The following is a 26,130-nucleotide window of genomic DNA, read 5'->3' on the forward strand; positions in this document are numbered from 1 at the left end:
CTTCTCCCATGGTTAGTCCTAACTGTGTCTTTCTGCTAGAAAGCACTCATCACTGCCTCCTCTTTTTAAAAGGCAAGTTCTTTGTGTATATGCCAAAGAACAAATAAGCTAGCAGAAAACCACCAAATTATTATTTGTTCATGTTCCTTATAATGAATTGTAATACATAAACATATGGATACATATATGAAGAAAAAATTACCCGCAAACCTATTCCCCAGCAATGTTTCGGTGTATTTTTTGTGCACTTATTTTGCTTTCTACTCACATAGTTGTTTTCAGCCTTTGTTCTGTCACTTATGTAGCCTATTTATAGATCTTAAGCTGTGTCCTTACCAATATTTCCCTTTAAATAGGTCTATTCTTTCTATAGCAAATGAATGCTATTATAATTAGGTGCTTAACTGCTTTTTTCAATGTCAAGATGGCCTCAAGGCCCTGAACATATAATGACAGAATGTCCATTTCAAAGAAGCATCCATTTATTTTTTCGTGTCAGCTCCTGCTGAGGGAAAGCACTAGAGTCAAGCTAGCCAATCAAGTCCTCACTCTCTGTTGCTCTGTGATGAACAGCCAGGGGCATTTTGATGTGGAAGACTCTTCAGGGTCGATGATGGTCTTGACCTTTGCACCAACCTGAGGGAGAAAGGAGGAAAAGAGGTCCCTCTGGACCATATCATCCTACACACACCTTCAACCCTCTGCTTGGAGTGTGAGAACCTTCTTGACATTCGTATGAGCAGTCCTGGAGCACAGATCCTCTGTGTAGTGTAAGTGGACGAGCAACACAGATGAAGTTTAGTTAGAGGCCACTTTTCACTAGTTCGAGAGATAAATTTCCTTAGGAATTTCCTTGTCAGTATTCTCACTCTGATTTGAATTCAGCCCTTTCCAGCCTCAGTGTCTCTGCACCAGGCTCCCTCAGTTGAATCTGGCTTTTGTCTGCTATGCTTAAAGTCTGATTTATTGTCATTTAGATGTCATGCCATTTTCAAGAAGCAAGGTCTTCCCAGTTTGGGTGTTCCAGGTCTTTAGGTCACTCCACTTAGAAGAATCATTTACCGTTACCCTCTTGTATTAACTATTGATAATTCGTTTATGTCTCTCATTTCCCACAGCAGGTCTTTTTCTTCAGCCATCCACTCAGGGCCACACCTTTTTCTCTTCCTTCCATAGTGCTTAACTTTATGCTTAAATGCAGCAACTATCTCCTTTTAAGTGCCTTGTTCGTCTTTCTCCCTCCTGCTTTTTTATTTTAATGGTATGCCTTATTATTTGTAAACCACCCTCAATCTCTCCTTTTTTTTTCTTGTAAGTACATAAAGTCTTAATCATGAAAAAACAATATAAATTATCTTATCCTTATAAATCTCTCTTGTAGTCTTTTCTTATTCGTATTTTCTGTATCTCCAGCTCATTTGCCCTTTGTTTTGTGTCTTTAATTTTATTATTCATTATGAACTTACTGTACACATCTGATTTTTCACTAGACATTCATAAGATGGTTTCTGCCTGCGGTTAAATTGGGGTAGAGGGGCGTAAGACTTAGGATACTGTAAGCAGGAGATTATTAATCATGGATTAAATGTTGAAAGGAATGACCTGAGGTTCAGTTGATATTTGTGCTTGCTCAGAGCTCATTTATTGTCCTGCTTTTCCTTTTGTGTGCTTTTGGAAACCCTGCTCATTGTTAGGTACGAATAGAATTCTGTGTGTGTAATCAAAAAGTTCTTCCTCACTAAGTTTATAGTCAATCCAAGTAAGCAATGAAGTTAAAAACGATTTTATAGGTGAAATTAATCTGGATGTTTGGAAAGTGCATTGAAATCGAATTTATTTCTTAGCTGGTTGCTGATTTTCAATGTAAGTAAGGTCCTTTGAGGAGGCTAAGTTGGTGTTACAGGACTGTTTGAACAGATCCTTCGTCCTCCATTTTGATGTGTCATTGGGACATTAATAATGGATGGTTGCTGCACTTGGTGGTCAGATATGTTATTTTGATCCATTTTTATTTCCCAAAGGGGCCTCTGGAAAAGGGCAATGAGAGTAGATTTAAAACCACATTATTGGAATTCAATAACTTTTGTCTCGCTTTGTATGTCTGGTGCTTGCTGAGGAGGAGTTCTAATATGGAGAGTCAGTCAAGCATGGAGCAGGCAAAATACCAAAATGGATTTTTTTAAACTAAGATATAAGCTGAATTCTATGTTTTAATTTGGGCTGTGATGCTCAGCATTAAATTTCCCATAAATGCGTTAGATGTATGCATTTTGCTCTTTTTGATTCTGTGGTTGAAGGGGTGAGCATAGGAACAAAACAAATCCACCAGTACAAATTATTTGGGTTGATGGAGGTAAACATTTATATAAATTAGTTAGCAAGAATTATTTATTTCAATAATTCCTAGCAATTGTGAAGGACTAAATTACTTATGTAAAGTGTGCCCCCAAGGGAGCACTGAATTCCCTTCAGATGTCTTCACTTCTCTGGTAATTACTCAAAGGCTAGAGTTGCTTGACAGTGGAAGATTCTGAGTCCTAGGGAGTGGAGGTCACTCCTGGAGATAAACAAGATCTTACTTTATCAATCGGTAGAATCTGTCTTCAGAAACATCCCTCCCTCGTGGGTTTGTATGAAAGTGTAGAAGATGGTTGATGGTCTATCCAGCCGTACTCTGGGACAAATCAAGCAAATTAAGAGGAAGAGACGATGAGTAATTTACGTTCGCACTCACTTCAGTTGTTGAACGTCTTTCCCTCACCCATGTTTTTATTTCAAGTCTGCTAAACATAAAAAAAGTAATCAAGCAAAAACAGAGTTAAAAGTCTTAATAACAGCGATTAATGTTAGTACCTAAGAGAATGATGGGTATGGATGACGTGAAGGTCTCTCTATGCAAAAAGGATACTGGGAGTCTGAGGATCCTGTTCCTTTGACATTGATCTTCTTCACTCACCTTGATATTGTGCCTTATATTACTTGGCATAGTTTGCCTGTACTCCTTGAATGTTGTTTTGCTGCGGACACTGACTTCATTTCTTTGTTGTTGTTTCACTTTTACTTTTTTTCTTTTACACAAAAGAAATGACTCTATAGTGGAGAAATTTTAAAACATACAGCAAACAGTACATTAAAAATCATTTGTAATGCTGCCACCTACAGAAAATACAATCAACAGCTTTGACATCTTTTTTAGTTCTTTCTCTCTGAGTATACATAGCTATCATTTTTTATAAAACTCCCTTATAACTTACTTTTTCTCAGTTAACAATGTATCTTGAACATTGATGCTATGAAATACATTGTGCAACATCATTTTTGGCATCTGTGTATTTTTTCATTATGTGAAATATCACATCATGTTAAACCAATCTCCTTTTTTTTAAAAAAAAAAATTCAAGTATTTGCATACAATGTTAGTTTCCAGGTGTACAGTACAGTGATTCAAAAACCAGTCTTTCTTTTGATTTTTTTGGTTGGTAGAATTTTTCATCATTATAAACAACGCTGATAACATTTCAGTAGGTAAATCTATTCTTGCCTTAGGAGAGATTCCTAGGAATGAAATTATTGGGTCAGTGGGAGGCAGTGGGAGCTATCCAGGAGGTTAATTGATGACTTGCATTCCCATCTGCCCTACATGAAAGGATAACATCGGTACTTTAGAGTTTGGATTTATTTTACCTCATTTGCAGGGTCTTACGCATGTCCCCTAAAATTGGTTCTTCACAGGACTTTGATCCTATAAGGTTTCACTTCCTATTCTAGACTCTAAAATGTGAGATCTGAAAACTTGTGTCTATAATGTTAGCTCCCAATAGTCATGCTGTGGGTGTTTAAATACAAATCAACAGCGAAGCTAGTTGCTGTGGATATTTATGTGGGGGAGGAAGACATAGAAACGCATCCTTAGAAGCTGTGCCACAGTCTTAGTGATCTAAATATATAAAGAGTGCATCTAAGAAAGAGGTCGAGCAGCTCAAGGTCACATCATGAGTCAGCAGTGAAATCCCAAATAGGGCTTTCATCTCCTTCACCTTTTAATCCTGGTATAAATAATACTTATGAATAGGTGAAGAGAAAGCATTTATAAATAAACCTGTAAGATCACTTATAACTTGAAATGCTTAAATTCCCACCTTGGGTAGGCAAATCTAAATTGCTAAAAGGTATTGATAGATTTTTAGAAAATGAAGTATTAAATGACTGAAATGAAGAGAGAGTAATGGTGGTTTAGGCAGATGGAAATGAGCCCCAAGGGAGAGAGAGAGAGAGAGAGAGAGAGTGTTTGCAGGCAGCAGGGTTGGGGTGGGAGGGACACAGGATGGGGAAGAGTAATAGCCTGAGCTTACCATGGTGACTAAAGAAAACACAACCAAAAGGGCTCCTCAGGAAATTAACCCTGGAGTGAAGGTGGAGGTCTTGGCCCTCATTATGAATGAACCATAGATCTTTCCTCCTCTGCCTGGTTTGTGGATCTGCACTGTTATTTCAGAACCTGTGGCAGGGTCACTGGCAAGAGCTGTAGAGATACCTTCCAATGTCCCCAGGAGTGGAGCTCAGGTATCCTGATTCCCAGTTTAGTGCTCATTCTACTACTCTTAGGAAATAGCAGTCATTTTACCAGAATTTTCAGAGATACACAGAAGTTTCTGGGTAACTAAAGCTCAGACTCTGCATTATGGGAGGGGTACACAAAATAAAAGAGAAAGAAAACAAAAGAAAATCTTGGAGCTTGAGAGTAGAGATCATCCATCCAGCACTGTCTTTATAGATGAGGAAGCTGAAGCTCAGTGCTCTATTGGGACACAGGTAGTCAGGACACACCAGGACCAAGAACTCAGACTTTATGACACTCAGCCTGCTACAAAATGATCTAGATACATCTTGTGATTCACTTATTCTTTCTCATAATCATCTTCAAGCTTCTATTTCATGGTTCGTGAATTCAACATCACTAATATCAGCATGTATTAAGAATCTATTTGCATGTGGTGCTGCACTCTAGAAAGCAAATTGACAAATGAAGCATTTGACACATAGGAATTTACTAAGGAAGACAGATCTCATAGAAGTAGACAGAAATGACATACAGACCACTGAACAAACTAAACAAATACATAAATCGTACAACTTCGGCCATGCAAGATGGTAAGTAAAAAGAGCCTCACAGCCCATTGCTTAAAGAGAAGACCTATTTTTATCACTGGATAGCTTTATTTATTTTTATTTTTATTTTTTTTATAATGATTTTTTATTATATTATGTTAGTCACCATACAGTACATCCCCGGTTTTCGATGTAAGGCTCGATGATTCATTAGTTGTGTATAACACCCAGTGCACCATGCAATATGTGCCCTCCTTACTACCCATCACCAGCCTATCCCATTCCCCCACCCTCCTCCCCTCTGTAGCCCTCAGTTTGTTTCTCATAGTCCATAGTCTCTCATGTTTCATTCCCCCTTCTGATTACCCCCCCTTTCTTTATCCCTTTCTTCCCCTACTGATCATTCTAGTTCTTATGTTCCATAGATGAGAGAAATCATATGATAGTTGTCTTTCTCTGCTTGACTTATTTCACTTAGCATTATCTCCTCCAGTGCCGTCCATGTTGTAGCAAATGTTGAGAACTCGTTCTTTCTGATAGCTGAGTAATATTCCATTGTATATATGGACCACAACTTCTTAATCCAGTCATCTGTTGAAGGGCATCTCGGCTCCTTCCACGATTTAGCTATTGTGGACATTGCTGCTATGAACATTGGGGTGCATATGGCCCTTCTCTTCACTACGTCTGTATCTTTGGGGTAAACACCCAGTAGTGCAATGGCTGGATCATAGGGTAGCTCAATTTTTAACTTTTTAAGGGACCTCCACACTGTTTTCCAGAGTGGCTGTACCAACTTGCATTCCCACCAACAATGTAGGAGGGATCCCCTTTCTCCACATCCTCTCCAACAATTGTTGTTTCTTGCCTTGTCTATTTTTGCCATTCTAACTGGCGTAAGGTGGTATCTCAGTGTGGTTTTGATTTGAATTTCCTTGATGGCTAATGATTTTGAACATTTTTTCATGTGTCTGTTAGCCATTTGTATGTCTTCATTGGAAAAGTGTCTGTTCATATCTTCTGCCCATTTTTTGATTTGTTTATTTGTTTCTCGTGTATTGAGTTTGAGAAGTTCTTTGTAGATCTTGGATACCAGTCCTTTATCTGTAGTGTCATTTGCAAATATCTTCTCCCATTCCGTGGGCTGCCTCTTAGTTTTTCTGACTGTTTCCTTGGATGTGCAGAAACTTTTAATCTTGATGAAGTCCCATAAATTCATTTTATCTTTTGTTTCTCTTGCCTTTGGGGATGTATCATGAAAAAGGTTGCTTTGGCCGATGTCGTAGAGGTTGCTGCCTATGTTCTCCTCTAGAATTTTGATGGATTCCTGTCTCACATCGAGGTCTTTCATCCATTTGGAGTTTATTTTTGTGTATGGTGTGAGATAGTGGTCAAGTTTCATTCTTTTGCATGTAGCTGTCCAATTTTCCCAGCACCATTTATTGAAGAGACTGTCTTTTTCCCACCGGATGTTTTTTCCTGCTTTATCAAATATTAGTTGCCCAAAGAGCTGAGGGTCCATTTCTGGGCTCTCTATTCTGTTCCATTGGTCTATGTGTCTGTTTTTGTGCCAGTACCATGCTGTCTTTGTGATCACAGCTTTGTAGTACAGCTCGAAATCCGGCATTGTGATGCCCCCAGCTTTGTTTTTCCTTTTCAACAGTTCCTTGGAGATTCGGGGTCTTTTCTGGTTCCATACAAATTTAAGGACTATTTGTTCCTATCACTGGGTAGCTTTAAACTAATAATGAATAAGAATCATCCTATGCCCTGTAGTTGCTATACTGGAAAGAAAGAAGAGTACGTAACCTGGCACGCTTAGCACTAGAATACATGTCACGGTGCAGTTTCTTTGGTACGTTGTTGATACTTCCTTCACTGATCTTTGTCTTATGCACATTCTCTGTTGGTCTGCAGATGCTGGAGAGACTGGAAGGGTCTGCTGAGGCAAGAAGCCTCTCAGGGAATACCTTCTAAGACCAAAACATTTTTCCTTCCCCAGAGAACCAGTGAGCATGTGGTTCTTAGTCATATTTTTATTGAGGCTTTTTTTCCCTTTTAGAAAGACCTTGAAAATGATAAAGGAACTTACTTTACAAAACCCTCAAACATTTCATCTGTATAATGTGAACTGTGGTGAATGTGAGACTAGGGTATATTTTCTGTTCTTTCAAAGACTAAAGACAAACCAAAGGTGACCCTGCTCTCTTCTATGATAACAAATGTCACTGTGGCCAGGTATCTTCATAAATGCCTGACCTAGTTATTTGCTCCATGGCCAGTATTAGTAATAGTATTAGGGTAGTATTAATATTATCCTGAAACTATCATATGTGTGATATGAAATAAAACAAATAAGTAATTATAGGATCTTCTAATTCCATCACCCCTGGTTCTCGAGAACCAGGATTCTTGGTGTGGAAGAAAGGAGAGACTGATGTAGTATGGAAGATGTTAGGTAAAACCACTGTAGTCATGAATTTGAATTGGAAATACCGGTTATGAACTCACAAGGTGTTTTCTTTAAAATATTCATATTTTCTGTCTCTGTTAATTAAAAAAACCCACAAACAATGACTAATCCAGTAGTAATAAGCATCCTTATTACCCAGATGGTAGTCTAAAAAAACTCTTGGCATTAAAGGAAGCCAAGGCTTTTTAGAAGAATGGCTAATTTTAAGTCTGGAAATATACAAGATGAGTGAGGAAGCTATCAAAAATAACTAGAATAATCAACTTAAAATCAAATTGAAGGGGATCTCACTGGCTAATGATGGACAGTTTGAGGTTCATAAGATTAAGCATTGTAACGGATCGAAGTTCATCACATATGTCTAAGTCAATGAGTACTTGATATTAAGTAAACCAAATGGTTGCTTACTTTCTGATTTGACAGAAAAGCAATTTGTTATGTTGTAAACTGGGTTAAGAATCAAGCATTTATCTTGACTTTCCTTTATGAATTGTATCACTGTAAATAAATAGTTGAGAAAGGGAAGCATCTTCTAATGAAGTTATTCCAGCTATTAAACGAAAGCAAAATGATAGAATATCATCATTTTGCAACATCCAGTGCATTAATAGACTTAGGCACAGAGCACCAACTACCAGGACAGTGGATGTCATCAACTATCAAAAAAGAACAAAACCAAAGGTAAAAGCCTCTTTCTGAAAGAACACAATAATACTTAAAGAAATTGAAACTGAAACTCATCAGACCTCAAGATTCAGCTGCCAGTTTGTAGGAAGTAAAGAGGACAGAGGAGCCAACATGGTTGACTGCAATCAACAAATCCTAATTATGGGAAACTGCAGGTATAATGCCTCAGGATCTTCAACAGATAAATTATATGAAAAAGGAATATAGATGGAATCTGTAGATTTGAAAATACTTAAACGGTCATAGCAAGCGAAAAACCTGGTAAAAGGAAGTTATAGTATCCAGGAGTGCATATTTGGGTAATAAAACCAGAAAGAGATGCAAGAAAGTGATGGCTGTGCAAGTGACGATAGTGGCCATTTTTGCAGGGAAAGAGGGTTTTAGGAGGAGGAGGAGGCACATGGCTGGGAAATTTTTGACCCGGATATTTGTTACAGCGATGTTTGTCTTATAATAATTTAGTAAGCTGTATATTTTTGTGTGATTTCCCATATCTGTTTCATTCTATAATATCAGTGTAAAACAACAAGAAAAAAAAAAAAGCCTGTTAAACAAGCCCACAAACCTGATGCTGTCCTCTAGATTATCACAATGTTGTCAGCAGTGGGTAAATCAAGTTGTGGAAAATCATATTCTGGGGCAAAAAGAATGTAAGTTCTGCCGTAGATACATCTGAATAATGTCAGAGGTGGGTTACCTTTCAAGTTGTGCTCATAGTTCCGTTTTCAGTGTTGGTCAGCCTAGCCAGATGATCCCTATCTGGCTCAGTGGTTTTCAGTGTGTGGTGCCAAGAACACTGGCATCGTGGCCACTGTGTGCTTAAGAACATGCAGATCTCTTGGTCCCATCTTTCTTCAAAGGAGCAGCCCAGAATCTACATGATCAACAAGCACGCTGCAGTGTAAGAACCACCTCTGACTTCTCCGTCCATTCTACCTGAAATCACTTCTACAGATGTGGGAAGTATAGACCTTCCAAGCAATTTCCAAATGGGTGGTTTAGAGTCAAGACCATAGCTGTGATTTTTGTTACTGATTGCACTTAGGTGTTGAACATTTATCTACCTGAGCCAGGTGTAACACTGTGTCTAAGCAATAACCCAGTTAGAAAACCATTTTCTCTGGGGCGCCCGGGTGGCTCAGTCCCTTAAGCCACTGATTCTTGATTTTGGCTCAGGTCATGATCTCAGGGTCATGTTCTCAGAGTCGTGAGATTGAGCCCCGCGTTGGGCTCTGCATTCAGCAGTGAGTCTGCTTGAGATTCTTTGCCTCTGCCCCTACCCTGCTTGCGCTCACTCTCAAATAAATCTTTACAAACAAAAAACCCATTTTCTCCAACGTGCGTTAGGAATTGCCAATTTTCTTCTCATCTTTTTTGCTCAGGTTTTTTTTCCTCTCATATAAGTGAGAGCCTGGGATTAGGAATTTAAAGTGATATTTCAATCAATGAATCCTCTGAAGTTTTTAAGCAACAGTTCTAACAACAACAACAAGAAAATTCAAATTATGTGAAGAACAATCCAGATTTGGATATGGGCAGGTATGGCCAGACAGAACTTCCAGCTGGTCCTTTCTCAGTTGAAGGCAAAGTAGACTTTCCGAGTGTGAAAGTGGAAGTGTGAAGGCTTCCACGTCTGTATTTAGCATCTTCATCCTCTCCTTTCTATCATCTCCTTTACTTTCCCAAACCTACATGCTTTTTCAGCACCTCTACTAATCAGAACAGCTGACATCCAATGTCAGGGCTTTCTTTTGCCAATCGAGTGCCAATTAGCGTGGATGCACTTAAGGGAGGAAACTAGACTAGTACTTGCTTTATAGGGATTTCAGTTTGATTTGTGAAACACAGTATTTTATTCTGCAAACATCCTTTGAACACTGACCAAATGCGCGGCAGTATGCTAGCAGTGTGGCAGTATAGATACAGAGACAATGAAGGCACGTTTCCTGCATCCAGAAAGGTACAGTCTGGTCAGGGAAATGGATGGGTTATAGCTAATGATAACAGCAAAATCATTTGCACATAAATAATTTCATTTCAGTCCTCACACTTTCCAAATTTTAGCAATTAAAAGGATAACCTCTATTTGTAACCATAGAATTCTTAAAACTTTGGAGAGAAGTACATACTGTGATGATCATAAAAAGGCTCTGCTTCTCCCCCACCCTCCCATTACAGTCATTCTCAATATGACAGAGAAGAAATTAGGACCATTAGGACAGTATATTTTCTCACGGAAGGGGAAAAAAAAAGAGGGAACAGTCTAATTTGGGGGAAATAAAATACCTTGTCATAGGATCATCTATGTGTATTTTGGAGAAAGTACAGTTTTGAAAATCAACTGAAGATGACATTAATACTCTGCAGAAGGAAGTTTTTAATATAAAGTTGCAAGTTTTAGTTCAAATGGCTCACTTATGGAGTTTTTTTAAAACCAAGTAACTGTGGTGTTCCCTTGATCTGTATTTTAAAATATAAAGTCCATGTATTAGGTAAGAATCTCTTCTCAGCTTTTCCTAGTGAACACACACACACATATGGTGAGCATATGGGTAAAAGATACTTTAATCATTTATTTCTACGATTGCTAGTAAACAAAATGAACAGTCATGATGACATGGCACTTTGCATTAAGACTAAAATATGTACAGAAAATACTTCTATTTAGTTCTCTGCTTACTGACTTTATTTTTTTTTTAAAGATTTTATTTATTTATTTGACAGAGATAGAGACAGCCAGCGAGAGAGGGAACACAAACAGGGGGAGTGGGAGAGGAAGAAGCAGGCTCCTAGCAGAGGAGCCTGATGTGGGGCTCGATCCCATAACGCCGGGATCACACCCTGAGCCAAAGGCAGACGCTTAACCGCTGTGCCACCCAGGCGCCCCTGCTTACTGACTTTAGATTGTGAAAACTTTCTGTAAATGTGATTTACAAATGTAATTTATATTTTTCTAAATGTAATGGTATGAACTGGTTAAGCTGAGGGTTTGAGATTTTTGAAACTGTGATAGGAAAACAATGGAAGTGGAAGGAGGCCTGACTGCCCTTTAAAAAGCAGGCTTTAATTCAGTGTCTTAGAAAAACCATTTGAGTGTGTCCTGCAGTTACACAAATACAAGTCAAGAGTGTTTTGAGAGATACAGTGAAATTATTTTTAGGAGAAGAAAAAGAGAAACATTATTTGGGGTTTTAGATGAGTGGAGAAATGCCTACCAATTACTGTTTGTTCCCATGGAGAGGCAGTTTGTGGATATAGGGGGGATTTTCTGTGTTTTCTCATTTGGGGATTGCATATGGGGAAGCAAGAAGTAGAGAGAAGGGGAAGGACTGTATTTATGGAACTTCATGAAACTGAGGTGCCAAGTATTGCTTTAGTACCTGGGCAGGGAAGTTGCAAGAAGGGTGGTTTTCCCTCCAAATACACACAGCCTGAAGATTGGCAGTTTGGGCCACTTTGGAAGAATGTTGATCCATGGATACTTGTCATTTCACAAGAAAACCTTCCAGATGTTTCAAGAATGGTTGAAAATGGGCATAGTGGCCCTATGATGAGACAGCAAACAGATCCTCTCCCCGGGACAAGTAGCAGGAGCTGAAGCAATTAGAGCACTCACAGGAAGGGTGCCCTCATCCCTATCATGTGCTGGTGAAAACTGAACATACTGGTCAAATACATAACAGCACTGTGTCTGTCTAGAAAAAATAAGGTACAACTGAAAAATATACAGCAATCCTACAAAAAAAAAAAAAAAGGCACCTCCATGACATAAACACACAACTAAATTAAAAGAAAAATGCCCAACCAGCTAGAGTTTATTTGTAAACAGTCCCAGGTCAGTGTTTGTATGAGCTGCCTCAGTAACCATAGAAGATTCCTGTTTCAAAGACAGGCAGCAGCAGCTGCAATTTTGAGACCACAGTGTGTCAGAAAGGTTGAGCGAAGTGGGCAGTTGGCAACATGATGTATTTGGTGCATTTTATGCTGTGAGTGATTGTGAACACCACAGAGGCTACTGTGCTGTCTGTGAATTAAGCAAAATGGAGAACATCACTTTCCCACATGAACGCAGAAATGTCTAAGGAAAAAGTCTTACGCAGCCTTGAAGATATGTTGTTAACCACTGTCATTTGCTTGAGTTCACTTTGAGATGGGCTCCAGATTACCCTCGTTTTCTTTTATACTTGCCAGAAAATAATGTGGAAGCTGTAGCATCAAGGAGAATGATAGTGCCATGACCTTATGACTATGCTCTTGTTAATTTCCAAGACTCTGAAGGGAGTGTGTGACCCAAAACTAATTTTTATATGCATTTTACCAAGAGACTATAAACTGATTTTCCTTTCTTATTTTTACAATTATCATACAGAAAAATTGACTTTCTTTTTTGGTGTATAGTTCTACAAATTTTAACCCATGTGTAGATTTGTCTAACCGTCTCCACACTCAGGATACAGAACAATTCCATCACCCCAAAAAACCTGCCTTGTGCTATCAGTCTACAGTCATGCCCTCCCCAACCCCAATGCTTGGCAACCACTGATCTATTGTTCATCACGATAATTTTCTTTTGAGAATGTCATATAAATGGAATTATACAGCACTTAACCTTTTGAAACTGGTTTCTTTCAGTTAGCATAATGCTTTTGAGATTTTACAAATTGTTACACGTATCAGTAGATCTCTCTTCCATTTGTTGTGTACTATGTAGATGTACTATAGTTTGTTTATCCATTTACTGACTGAAGGGCATTTTGGTTTTGGTGATTATGAGTAACTTCTTTTCATTTGTGAATGTGCCTAAGTTTCTATTTCTCTAACATAAACACTCAGGAGTGGGATTGCTGGGTGCTATGGTAGTGTAGGTCTCACTTCCTAAGAATCTGCTGAACTGTTTTCCAGAGTGACTGTACATTCTGCACTCCACCAGCACTGCAGGAGAGTTACAGTTTTTCTGGAACTTCTCAGCACTTGGTATTACTGCAGATTTTTATTCTAGCCATTTTCATAGGTATCTCATTGTGTGTTTTTTTTTAAAGATTTTATTTATTTATTCAACAGAGATAGAGACAGCCAGCGAGAGAGGGAACACAAGCAGGGGGAGTGGGAGAGGAAGAAGCAGGCTCATAGTGGAGGAGCCCGATGTGGGGCTCAATCCCATAACGCTGGGATCACGCCCTGAGCCGAAGGCAGACGCTTAACCGCTGTGCCACCCAGGCACCCCCTCGTTGTGGTTTTAATTTGCATTTCTCTAATGGCTCATGAGGCTGAAAGTTCTTTCATGTGCTTTTTTACCATCATTATACCATCATTATAATACCATCATTACACTTAGGTAGAGTGTTTAAGTCTTTTGCCTATTATATAATTAGATTAGTTTTCTTACTGTTGAGTTTTGAAAATTCTTTATATACAGTAGTTCCTCCTTATCTGTGATCAACTGCAGTCTGGAAGCAGAGGACCCTCCTTCTGATGTATCGTCAAGATGTCAGTAGTAGCCTGGCCCCGCATCACACTGCCTGCTTCATTTACCTCACTCCGTCTCATCACATAGGTGTCTTATCACCTCACATCATAGGAAGCGGAAGAGTCAGAGCTGTACAATAAGATATTTAGAGAGAGACCATATTCACACAACTTTTATTACAGTATGTTAAAATTATTCTCTTATTATTATTGTTAATTTCTTACTGTGCCTAATTTATAAATTAAACTCTGTCAAAGGAATGTATGTACAGGAAAAAGCATAGTATATGTAGAGTTTGGTACTATCTGTTGTTTCAGGCATCCACTGGGGTTCTTGGAACGTATCTCCCATAGATCAGAGGGAGCTACAATATTCTGGATATAAATCCTCTATTGGATAGGTGATTTGCAAATATTTTCCTGGTAACTTAGCTTTTCCTTAAAATTATCTTTCACAGAGTTAAATTTTGATAAAATAATTTTTTTCTTTTATGGGTGGTATATAATATACCATGACTAAGAAAAATCAGTGCCAAACCCCGGGTCCATATTTAGGGAGACCGCATTGACACCTGCTCCCTGGAATGCTCTTCTCTGCCTCATCCTCCTGGTTGTCTCCTTCAAGACCCAAACTTTACTTCCTTAGGAAAGCTTTCTTGCCCCTTTCCTGTTTGCCTCCATGGGCAGAGTCATTTCCTCCTCATTTGTGCACTCTCTGTGAACACTTATCTTCCCAATTATGATTTCTGGTTCCTTGCCCCTTCCTACCAGGCAGGGGACTCCACAAAGGTGGGGTCAAACACTGGCATTATTCAACTTTGTATCCCCAGTGCGTGGATTAGTACGTAGTGGGTGCTCCACATATTCACTGAAAAAACCAAATGACTAATTTCTAAAGACATTATCCTTCTATCCTTAATGATTATAGGTTGCACCAGGGACAATTTGAGGATCTATGAAAAAAAGTGTCCTTGCTTGAAGAACATTTAAAAACTATCCTCAACTTAAAATTAAAAGTTTTTTATTCTTTGAGAAGTCTGTTGATTTAGTCATCTAAATGGGCTTACTGGAGAACATCTTAGAGGAAAAGATATAAGGGAATGAATGAAATTCATGTAGCATCATGGGAGATTTTAAGTAGCTAAAGTAATTGATACCAACTGATGATATTGAAAAGTAAAACTAAATAATTCTATCTACTAAAGTTAAGTTTTTGTTCATTGTCAGTATGTTAAAGTAAGATCCATATCATCAGAATTCTCGAGCTTCCGACTTATTGATAGCCACTAACTATATGAAGAGGCGCTGGGGAACCAGCCCCCTAGTTGGGGAGAACATTCATATACCAAGATACATACTCTGGGAATGAAGTTGCGTTCTGACGATGATGATGAAATCTTCATAATTATATGAAACAGCCTTTTGTCACCATATTCATAGGAAGTTAGATATATTTGCTTTCATTTATTCTTAACAGAACAGGACAACAGAGCCAACTCCAGGCACACTTCTGAATGTTAACAGTTTGTCTTGGTATTTTTGGTTTCCTCTCCCTGGATCTGCCTTCCCCTACCTCCACACAGTCCCACAGTCCTCTAGCTCTGTTTGTGGACATGGCATACAAGGGATGAGAGCTGCCTTTAAGGGAAATAGATGAATTTGGGGTTTTAAGAATGAGAAAAGTCGGGATTGGTGGATCCGTCCGTCATCACCTTGTCCCAGTTGAGGCATACTTGGGAGTCAGGAGAGGAATCTGAAGGTCAGAGATGAAAGGTCTGGTAGAGATAACAATGGGGAGAAGGGCTGAAATTGATAGGAATACTGACCAGAACTAGGTGTGAACAGGAGAAATGGGATAATTTTGGGCTAATATTATGAAAGATGGATTTACAGGAATAACTTGCTCTATAGAAGATACACTGGTGGACCAAGCCAACTCTCCCCTTGATGCTGGAAAGGGTTCCATGCTGTCACTCATATAGTCTTCAACATCCTCATCCCTTTCTTGATCTTATCTCCTTTACAGACACTCAGGTTTCTGCCTACTAATACCCTCTGTAGGAATAGGAAAGAATCTGAAGTCAAACATTAAAATTTGAGGGGATTATACTTCACGATGAATTTTAGTCACTACATCAGCTTAACCAGTCATTGCTGTGTTAAATTTAAAATCTCTAATTGTATAATGTTTTTTTTTTTTAAAGATTTTATCCATTTATTTGGCAGAGATAGAGACAGCCAGCGAGAGAGGGAACACAAGCAGGGGGAGTGGGAGAGGAAGAAGCAGGCTCATAGCAGAGGATCCTGATGTGGGGCTCGATCCCATAATGCCAGGATCACGCCCTGAGCCGAAGGCAGATGCCTATCCGCTGTGCCACCCAGGCACCCCTCTAATTGTATAATGTTAATGTTAGTGTTAATGTTCTCAGTAAGCAGATAGAGAGAAATACTTTTGCTTATAGGTCTTTAAGATATCTATATCTATATCTATATCTATATATATCTATATCTATCTATATATATCTAGATATGTATCTTTATTTTTTTTATTTTTTTTATTTTTTTAAAGATTTTATTTATTTATTCGACAGGATAGAGACAGCCAGCTAGAGAGGGAACACAAGCAGGGGGAGTGGGAGAGGAAGAAGCAGGCTCACAGCGGAGGAGCCTGATGTGGGGCTCGATCCCATAACGCCGGGATCACGCCCTGAGCCGAAGGCAGACGCTCAACCGCTGTGCCACCCAGGCGCCCCAGATATGTATCTTTATATATAGGTCTTTATATATATAGCTTTGCTTATAGGTCTTTAAGATATATATATATCTATATCTATCTATCTTAATCTCCAGTCCTGAACTTGAAGGGATTGTTTCTTTCTGTATTCCTAAAAATCTGTGAATCTAAAGTTACTAAATTTGTTTCTAGTAAGTAGCACTGCAGTGCTCAGAAGTTTGTTATACACTGAGCAGTTTAAACATGTGCGTACAGTCTAGTTTCCAGTTGCTATCTACTAGAGTCACATGTGCAGTCAAGGCTTATATGCATCAGTTGGGCTCTGGTTCAACCCTCCACCAACACCCCCCACCCCACCATGCTTCTACTTCACCTTGTTAATCTAGTGCTGATTAGGGCCTCCAACAGGTCAGATTTTTCAGAGCCTTTTAATTCCAAACAGCCTCTGCTGGGATGTAGCCATTCAGCAAATCCTTTTTAAAAGTCTCTAATACCTAGTTAGTTGACTGGATTAAAATAAACAGAGTATTCATAATCTTCAGATTCTTTCGTATAAATGTACAACAAACTGGCAATGGTTAAGGATCTAAGCCTCAGAAGATTCAAACTGATAATTCTTTAAATATTTGGTTGACATTTACATAGAGGGACAGAGAAGAGCAGATTTTACATTACTAAAAAGTATATATAGATTCAGAATCACTCAGTTATCTCTCTAAACCTCTCGTTGAATATTCTAAGTTTAATTCCAAGTTTGGAGGGGGGCATACACACTGTCCTGAGTGTGTGTGTGTGTGTGTGTGTGTGTGTATATATATATATATATATATACCCAAAGATAAACTCCAAATGGATGAAAGACCTTGATGTGAGACAGGGATCCATGTGTGTGTATACACACACACACACACACACACACGCACACAAAACATACACATATATCTGCAGTTCTTCTTCTACAGTTTCTGTGTGCATGTAATTTTGTCGAACCAGATACCTGGTAGCAGAGTAGAGGGCATAAAAATAAATAATGAATAGACCCCAGAAGGTTGCACCATGCCATGCATTATTTAGTTTCAGAATTTCAACAGAGACTGCACGTGCACATTGCCAAAATACTCAATAGAGGGAGGTCAGCTCTTGGGGGGGAGAGTGTTTCTTTCTCCTCAGGGCCCATTTGCTTCTGTAGGAACAGGGCCAATTTATATTTCACAGATGTGTAAGGAGGAGGGTGTGAAAACCTTAACAGGCACCATTGATGCTTTGGTGCCCCTTTGGATGGTTGCCTGGCCGTCTTGACCCATGACCTGGCTCTGACTAAGTTCCTACATTCATCATGGAGGAGCCAAATTATATTTAGAAAGAGTGATAGCATGTAGTAGTGCCAAGACTATATATAACATATTAAATGGGAGGGTGGGAATGGTGTGGTTGAGAAATGCCTATTTGAGTATTCAGAGCAGGTGGCATTAAAGTTACCCAAACCTTTTCTTCCCCTAGGTATATAATGTATTCTGCATCTGTAGGGTCATAGTGGGACCCAGGAGACAGATACTAACAAATCCAAATTATGAAATCAAGAGTGTGAGGAAGTGGAGAATACTACCAAGGGAGTGGTTGAAGTGATTATTATAGAGGCTGTGCTAGGAGGGGGGTGGAGGGGCTGGTGGCTGGGCTGGGTTTGAAGAGCACCTGTAGTGGGAGAATGGAAGTGAAAAGGTCAAAGAGAGGTTGGTGGCACAGGGGACTTTCTGATATTGTTCCTCAGGTGGAGTGATGACAAGGTCCAAGGTAGGGCTCTGGCAGAGAGGTATCCCAGTAGAATAGGAATGAAGGTCTTAAGGGTTATGGAGTAAAGGACATTAGAGGCTAGGATATTGGTTGGTTCATCAGTATGAATATTGAAGTTGCCTAAGATAATGATTTGTTCAGTATGGAGAGGACCAAGCCACTGCAGTCTTCAGCGTGGAGGAGTGAAAGAGAAGAATATAGGCAGCAATAATGAAGAAGGAAGATGAGAAGGCTTAGCAGTCAGCAGACACCTAGTGAAAACAAAGGGTGTTAGTATGAGGGCAAAAGAAAAATGATCAGAAAGTGGTAAAGAATCACTGAGGCTTGTCCTTCTCCTATCAGCCCTCCCCCTCTCCATCTGTCAGATGAGGGCTGGGAGAATGAACAGCCTTCACCCACTGGGAGGGCAGTGGGGGAAGCAGGAACCTTGGACAGAGTCAGGTTTGGGGAAGAGCAGGAGATAGATGTACTGTTCTGTGAAAAAGTTAAGTAGAGTGTTTGTTTGTTTGTTTTACAATGGAATGGAAATATTAGCCAGGAAAAGTACAGAGAATTTGGAAGAGATCAGCAGTGGGAGGAAGAGAGTTTCCTAAGGTAACACAGTACTACATAGAAATGTACTAATCCAAGAGGGAGAAGGGTACAGGACATTTGCTTTGGGATGGTGGTCTAGGTATTAGGAATAAGAGGCGTAGGGGATAAATGTGCCAAAGGGCAGCAGAGACTGGCTAATCCAGCTGTGAGTGGTTCCCATGTACTGGTTAATAAGGTAATGTGATTTTTGCTCCAAATCTCTTTTGGACTGCATGTGCTCATGGGCCACATTTGTAAGAACTTTAGGACTCGAGCATCTGTTTAAACTTTTAATCTATTTCAAATTATTATCACCAATTATGTAACTATCACTAATTAGTTCTTGAGTTTTAAGAAATAATATTAGAATATTTATTGGAATTGTACAATAATTATTACTAAAAATTCAGCACAACTTTCCATCATGCTTCAATAGAATTTTTTTGCCTACTATTACACAGTAAATACAGATTCCATTTTAATTTTTCTTCAGAAACAAGTAATTGAATTATATGAAATTGAAAGTTTGTGTTTCCAGCACAGAATCACTGTTTGGATACTTGTGATAGGACTCAGACCTCAAATGTTATCCTAAAATTTTAGCCTTAACAAAAATCAAAAATAGAAGCCCCATTTTAAAAAAATCACTGATGCATAACTAAAAATGAATCACTGAGTACTTTTAGCTGACATGTACATCCTTTTGGTGCTTAATGGACTCAAATTGCTCAAGTAAATATTACCATTGATGCTACCCATTTCATGCTAGGACCTCTGACGGCACAATGGGAGTTTGGGAAATTGTAAGGACAAGTGACATATCAGACGCCAAATCTGCCTACCTAATAGTATGTGTGGAGGAGATTGAAACTTTGATTCAGTAATGTTTTTGTTTAAAATGTCCAGGTCTTAAAAACAAAACTGTATTTTTGTCTTTCTTTGTCCTTGGGGTTTTTCTGGCTTGCTTTCTTAAGAGTAATTCTGTCAGACCTATAAATATAGAGAACAAATTGAGGGTTTCCAAAGGGAAGGGGGGAGGGAGAATGGGTGAAATGGGGGATGGGGAGTGGGAGATACAGACTTCCAGTTATGGAATGAATAAGTATCACAGGGTTAAAAGGCATAGCTTAGGGAACATAGTCAGTGATGTTTTAATAGCGCTGTATGGTGACAGATGGTAGCTACACTTGCGCTGAGCATAGCATAACATTTAGAGAAGTTGAATCACTATGTTGTGTGCCTGAAACTAATGTCACATTGTATGTCACCTATACTTAGATAAAAGAATATTCTGATTACAAAGTGTGAGTTGAAATTTAGATATTCCTTATGAATTTAAATATTAAAATCTGTTATTGTGGAAATGTGACAATTGTCCCTTACACCAAGGACCCCATGGCTCATTGAGAATGGTTGGGAGTTCCTGTGAAGCACACATTCTATCCCATCTTTCTTCCTGCTCCGTGTCTGGATGATGCCTCTGTCCTGAAATAATGTGTGCTCAGAGGGGCTCCCCACTAGCCCAGAAAACAGCTGTTGGCACCCTTGCCAGGATCCCCAACAAACCGCAAATAAAGAGAATAGTGGGTGGAATTGTGAGGTGACCTCTTACCTTGGGTAAACTTTCAAACTGAAATAATTAAATTGGAAAGAATAGTGCGTTTTTGTGGTTTAGAAAAAGATAGATTTACCTGCATGCATTGGCGGGCCGGTGCCCAGGAATCTGGGCTGCCCCTATTCATCTGATCTAAAACAAAGGCAAGTCACCCAGCATGTGGTTTACCTGACCTGTGGGCCCTGACAGTTGGTGTCAAGTGAAGGAGTGACTTTTCCCCCTGGTCCCTGGAGTAAGGCTAAATAGTCTTCATATATTTTGCTTTTCCTTACTGCAGGACATTTGTGAAGATATTTCGGATCATGTGGAGCAAATCCATGCCCTCCTCGAAACAGAGTTCTCCCTGAAGCTGCTGTCCTACTCCGTCAACGTGATTGTGGACATCCACGCCGTGCAGCTCCTCTGGCACCAGCTCCGCGTGTCTGTGCTGGTTCTGCGGGAGCGAATTCTGCAGGGCCTGCAGGACGCCAATGGCAACTACACCAGGCAGACAGACATTCTGCAAGCTTTCTCCGAAGAGACAAATGAGGTGGGTATTTGAAGCCAAGTAGTGTGTTATCGAGTGTGGCCATTGGAGAATGTTTTCAGTTCAGAGATGTGGCATAGGAATTCTTTGTAGGTAAATAATCAGGTCCTGAGCTGGGCTTTGAATCTAGGTATAGTGACCAGAGGCTAGGGCACTTCTGAGGTGAATGAAACTTTAGACCAGAGTTAATTCACACCTGATAGTTTGCACATACCACCCATAGTAGCTTCTTCCCCATTCAGTGATTTGATAAATATTTATTGAGCACTTACTATGGCTAGGCACTAGGTGCTAAGAATATAAGAGTGACCAAATGTGGTCTTTGCCTTCAAGGAATCTAGTACCCAATAAAGACAAAAGAACAGACATTAAGGGCAGATTGTGATAAATCCACATGATGCCACTGGAAGACAGAGAAGGGGCACCTAATTCAGACAGGAAAGCTGTTCCAGAAGTGAGTCCAACCTGGGATCTGAAGGAGAAGCAGGATTAGACTGGGGAACAGAGGTTCTAGCCAGAAAGAGTGGCATTATCAAAGATCCAGAAGTAAGAGAATGACAGGCTCAGAGAGCTCTAGACAACACTGGAGCAGAAAGGTCAAGGCACCAGGATTTGAAATTATAGGTGAGCAGAGGTCAGATTATGAAGATGAAAAGTCATATTAGAAGAATTGGACTTTATTTTAGGGACAACAGGAGAGTTTGTTTGGGGAATTGACATGATTAAGTTCATGCTTTGAAAAAATCATTCTGGATACAGTGAGTCAAATGAGCTTCAGAATTTACACAACCAATGTGTTTAGATTTTTTGTACTCATATTAAGAGTAGTTTAAAGAGTTCGTTGTTGTCACTTTTGATGCACGGCTTAAGAATGAGCACTGTGGGGGGTACCTGGGTGGCTCAGTCGATTAAGCATCTGACTCTTGATTTCAGCTCAGGTCATGATCTTGGGATCGTGAGACTGAGCCTCATATCGGCTCCACACTCAGCATGGAGTCTTCTTGTCCCTCTCCCTCTCACTCTGCACCTCCCTCCCACCCCTGCTTGCACTCTTTCTCTCTCTCTCTCTCAAATAAATAAATAAAATAAATAAATAAATAAATAAATAAAATCGTAAAAGAAAAAGAATGAACACGGTAAATTTGAATCCAAATGAACTCTCCTCATCCCACATAAAATTGACATATATAGGAGCAAAGCATTGTGCTAATAACTAAGCAAGAGCTGTGTGTATGTGTGTGTGTATGTGTGTGTAGATAGCTAGATAGCTATGGTATATAGAATCATAGAGTGTGTGTCTGTGTGTATAGTCCCTTGGCTCTGGACATCCGCATTAGTGCCCTACCCTTGGTTTTGTGGAAAATAGATATTGTAGAAGTTTATAAAACACTTATATAAATGCATAAGATTAAAAGGCCTTATAATGAGTGTTGCATAATTCAGTATTAATTAATGTTTCAGTGGCTCCAACATTTTCAACAACACAAAACAAATGTGTGCCTATTCTCATAAATGATTTATACTTCTTGATTATTGTTTTCATAATAACGGTGCTCTTGCCATAGCAAATTCCCCGCAGGCCCTGGAAGTTTATGAGAATCAAAATCTACTGGCCTCACTTCTAGCTTTATGTTCTTCGTTTTCATTCAGCTGTTCCTGTTATTGTGGCAGTGAGGGAAGTGATACAGACTTTGGTAGAGTCCTCTTTTTAATCATAGAATGCATACATGGGTGTATGTGGTGCCCAGATGCCATCCCTCCCAGACGGGATCCTTAGAGGGTCCTTGACTGGGATTCTTGTGGTTCTGGGAGACTACAAAGAATTCTGGAGTATCCAGCTCTGCCCTAAGTGTGGTATTCATGAGGTGTATGCCATTGAAGTAGAGATGAGGATTGGGAAAGATCTCAATTCTGAAGAGCTTCTTCTTTAGCTATCTACCTGCCATCCGCAATCTGTACGTATTTTGTTGTTCCTCTTGTTCCTCCTTGTGTGTCCTGCTGGCTCTGCCCAACATCCAGTATTGATCAGTCATCAGATCTGCTCACTTTCTACCCCTAGAGGGGGGCGTAAGAAATCATTGGATAAAATCAGTTCATTTTACATTTTTGTTCATTAAATAAACATTTACTGATCATCGACTCTTTGTTGTAGAGCAGGAGATATAGCAGTTGTTCTAGGGCTTATTGTTACTTACCATCGTTGTTTGTGGAATACCTTCATCATGCACTGATTTGCACTGGTGTCATTCAAGAGACGGTAGGTAATGATGAAAAGTCGTTGAGGCTGAGTAATTGTCCCTGGCCACTGCTTTATGTTTCTAGTTTATATTAAGTAGTGTCCATAATGGTTCTCACAATGTGAGCTCAACAGTTATTTACAGATTTGATTGGAAACAATTTAGTGCATTGTCATATTTGAAATTCAAGAATATGTTGTGTGAGGCGTAAAAGAACAGTGGATTCTTAGCTGTCTCCTTTGTGGATATTTTTCTGTGAATTGAAGCACTGTTTCCATTACCAACCTTCCTAAAGCTATGGAAACCTATTTGTGCCTCTAGTGTGACTCCATGAGAACATTTTAAAGACTAAAGTTTTATTTGTTTCTGCCAGCCAGCATACTGGGATTGTGGAAAACAGGAAGGGAATTAGGATAAAATTCTAAGCTTTATCAGAACGAATTCAGCTGTGAAAGATTTGTAGAATGAAGAGGGAAATGGCATTAAACAGGCTGATAAACTGAAATAGTCGATGTCCTTCCAGTGAAAGTGAATTCATTTTCTCTTCTTGTAAGCTAGTTGAGTTTCTGAGCCACATTAAAGAATAAGTTGGAAAGTTGAGAAAGTGGCAAGTTCTATCTTTGCAAAAACAAAATGCATAAACTTCATTCTTTTATTTAAATATGACACATCATATTTTGTAAGCAAATTAGCAAATGTTTTGCTAAAACAAAACCAACCAACTAAACAAATAAAAAATAGGGCAAAGCTCAACATTGTATAAAAAGTGTGTTGTACTGAAATTTTTTATATTTCAGATACTTTGATAAGCACTTTATTGTTTCATTTACTAAGGAGGGTAAGAGATATTAAAAATAGTCCCATTTTATAGATGGAAAAACTGAATCTGAGAGTGGTTAAGTGACTACCTAAGGACATAAATCTAGACATAATTAAATAGAACAAATAAAACCAGCTCATAATAGATCTCTGTTGTAATAATAGTAATTTTTTCCTCCTTCTCTCCTCCATCCATCCCTCCCTTCCTTCCTGCTTTCCTTTCTATCTCCCCTAAATATTTATTGATTTCCTACTATATATATATAAGGCACTAGGCATTCAAAGATGAATAACACATGTCAGGAATCACCTTCATATTCTTGTTAGATCCTCAGACAGTTCTAGGAGGTAGGCAGGAAAGGTGCTGTTACTCTTATTTCACAGGTGATACTATTGTATCTATCGTACAGGTAATAGGACTGAGGTTGAGAGAGGTAAAATCACAGAGGTAGTGATAACTGTTAACAATAAGAACACGGTAGCCAACAGTGATTAAGAATTTACCACATGCCAGATGGTGTGGTAAGTAAGCCCTTTACCTCCACGATACTTACCCTGTCTGTGGGAATGCATTTGTCCTTCCGGAGCACGTACCCAAAGCACTTTATGTATTCTTCTGTTAGCCCTTGTCATAGGTCCATTTGTATCATGACAGAGTACGTGCTAGATTTGAACTGCATGAGTGTTGGTACCAGATTAGAATCATCTCTATCTCCCCTAGCACCTTACTTGTATCACTGTATATCAAAATCTGATGAGCTGAATTGAATTAAATAATGCAGATAATCACTGCTTTAGGGGTAGAAGAGGGAGATACAATCGGTGGACTAGGATTAATCTTGGAAATTAATCATTTGACTCATAATTTTAGCCTGTAGAAAATGGAGATTCTTAAAAATAATTACTATAGTATAAATAAAACATATTAAAATATTTTTGTGTGTTTTCCCCTTGCCTATAAGAGAGTAAACTTTGCTTTGGTTTCCGTTTCCCTATCATTACTTGCTCCTCTCAGTCTACTGCTGCTCTCCAGAACACGTTCGGAGCCATAGAATCCCAGCATGGTAGGCCTAAAGCGAATCTGATCAAGAATCTTGGGGCGCCTGGGTGGCTCAGTCGTTAAGCGTCTGCCTTCAGCTCAGGGTGTGATCCCAGGGTGCTGGGATCGAGCCCCACATCAGGCTCCTCTGCTGAGAGCCTGCTTCTTCCTCTCCTACTCCCCCTGCTTGTGTTCCCTCTCTCACGGGCTGTCTCTCTCTCTGTCAAATAAATAAATAAAATCGTTAAAAAAAAAGAATCTAGTTCATGTGGTCTAAAGACTCAGGGGAGCTGCAGCATTCTGGTAAGAGGTCTGTGAATGTATATGTTAGTAATTGAAGTGTAACGAACACCATGTAGTGAGATTAGGGGAGGAAGGGTCGGGGGCGTACAACATTTTTTACTGTACCCATGATTAAAACAGTAAAATTCTATTTCCAGCTCTCTTCTCAGTAAGAACACTAAGTCAGTGTACAAAACTGACCTTGAAGTAACAGTGAACACTGATAGAACTTTGGGGCATTTTAATAGGGAGATCTTCAAGTCTCTAAATTATGAATTTATCTCCTATTCATTGGTAGCAAAATGTAGTGTTAAGAAAGATCTAAGAAGACATTTGAAACTAGAGCTTCAGTTTACTTAATTATGGGTGAGGAACAAAGCAAAAATTTTGTTTCAAATTGGGGGGGGGGAGTGTCCTTGATGTCTCAGAGAAGACTGAAGCCAGCAATAAAGTGAATAAATCACCATCCCCATAAAACATAAGCTTCATCTGAGGAACTGCTCGATAACATACTAAATCAAAGTATATTTGAGTTGAGACGTTGTTGGGCAGCCATGACACAGCTAATGGCACTACACAATTAAATGTGATATTTCTGAAGTAAAAAAAGGACTGTAAAAACAACGTGCACTCTTCCTCACCTCTCTACCCACCTGAGACTATTACATGCATTTGAAAACTCTCTGGGACAGTGGTCCAGAACAAAGCAACGGGGCTAAGAATATTAGTATTACTAAGGAATATTTTAAGAAATGAAACTCATTATTCATCTGCTCTGA

At 39.2% G+C, this 26,130-nt stretch overlaps 1 protein-coding gene across 1 annotated transcript in view; it reads left to right on the top strand.

Moving 5' to 3' along the window:
- Window positions 1–26,130, top strand: part of AKAP6 (A-kinase anchoring protein 6) — a 351,900-nt gene that overhangs the window by 66,135 nt on the left and 259,635 nt on the right. Inside the window, exon 2 of the mRNA XM_008710422.2 lies at window positions 20,726–20,977. Within this exon, the coding sequence (XP_008708644.2) occupies window positions 20,726–20,977 (252 nt within the window). The remainder of the gene's footprint in view (window positions 1–20,725; window positions 20,978–26,130) is intronic.

This window comes from Ursus maritimus, unplaced genomic scaffold, assembly GCF_017311325.1.
Source record: "Ursus maritimus isolate PB19 unplaced genomic scaffold, ASM1731132v1 scaffold_36, whole genome shotgun sequence".
Classification (NCBI taxonomy): Eukaryota; Metazoa; Chordata; class Mammalia; order Carnivora; family Ursidae; genus Ursus; species Ursus maritimus.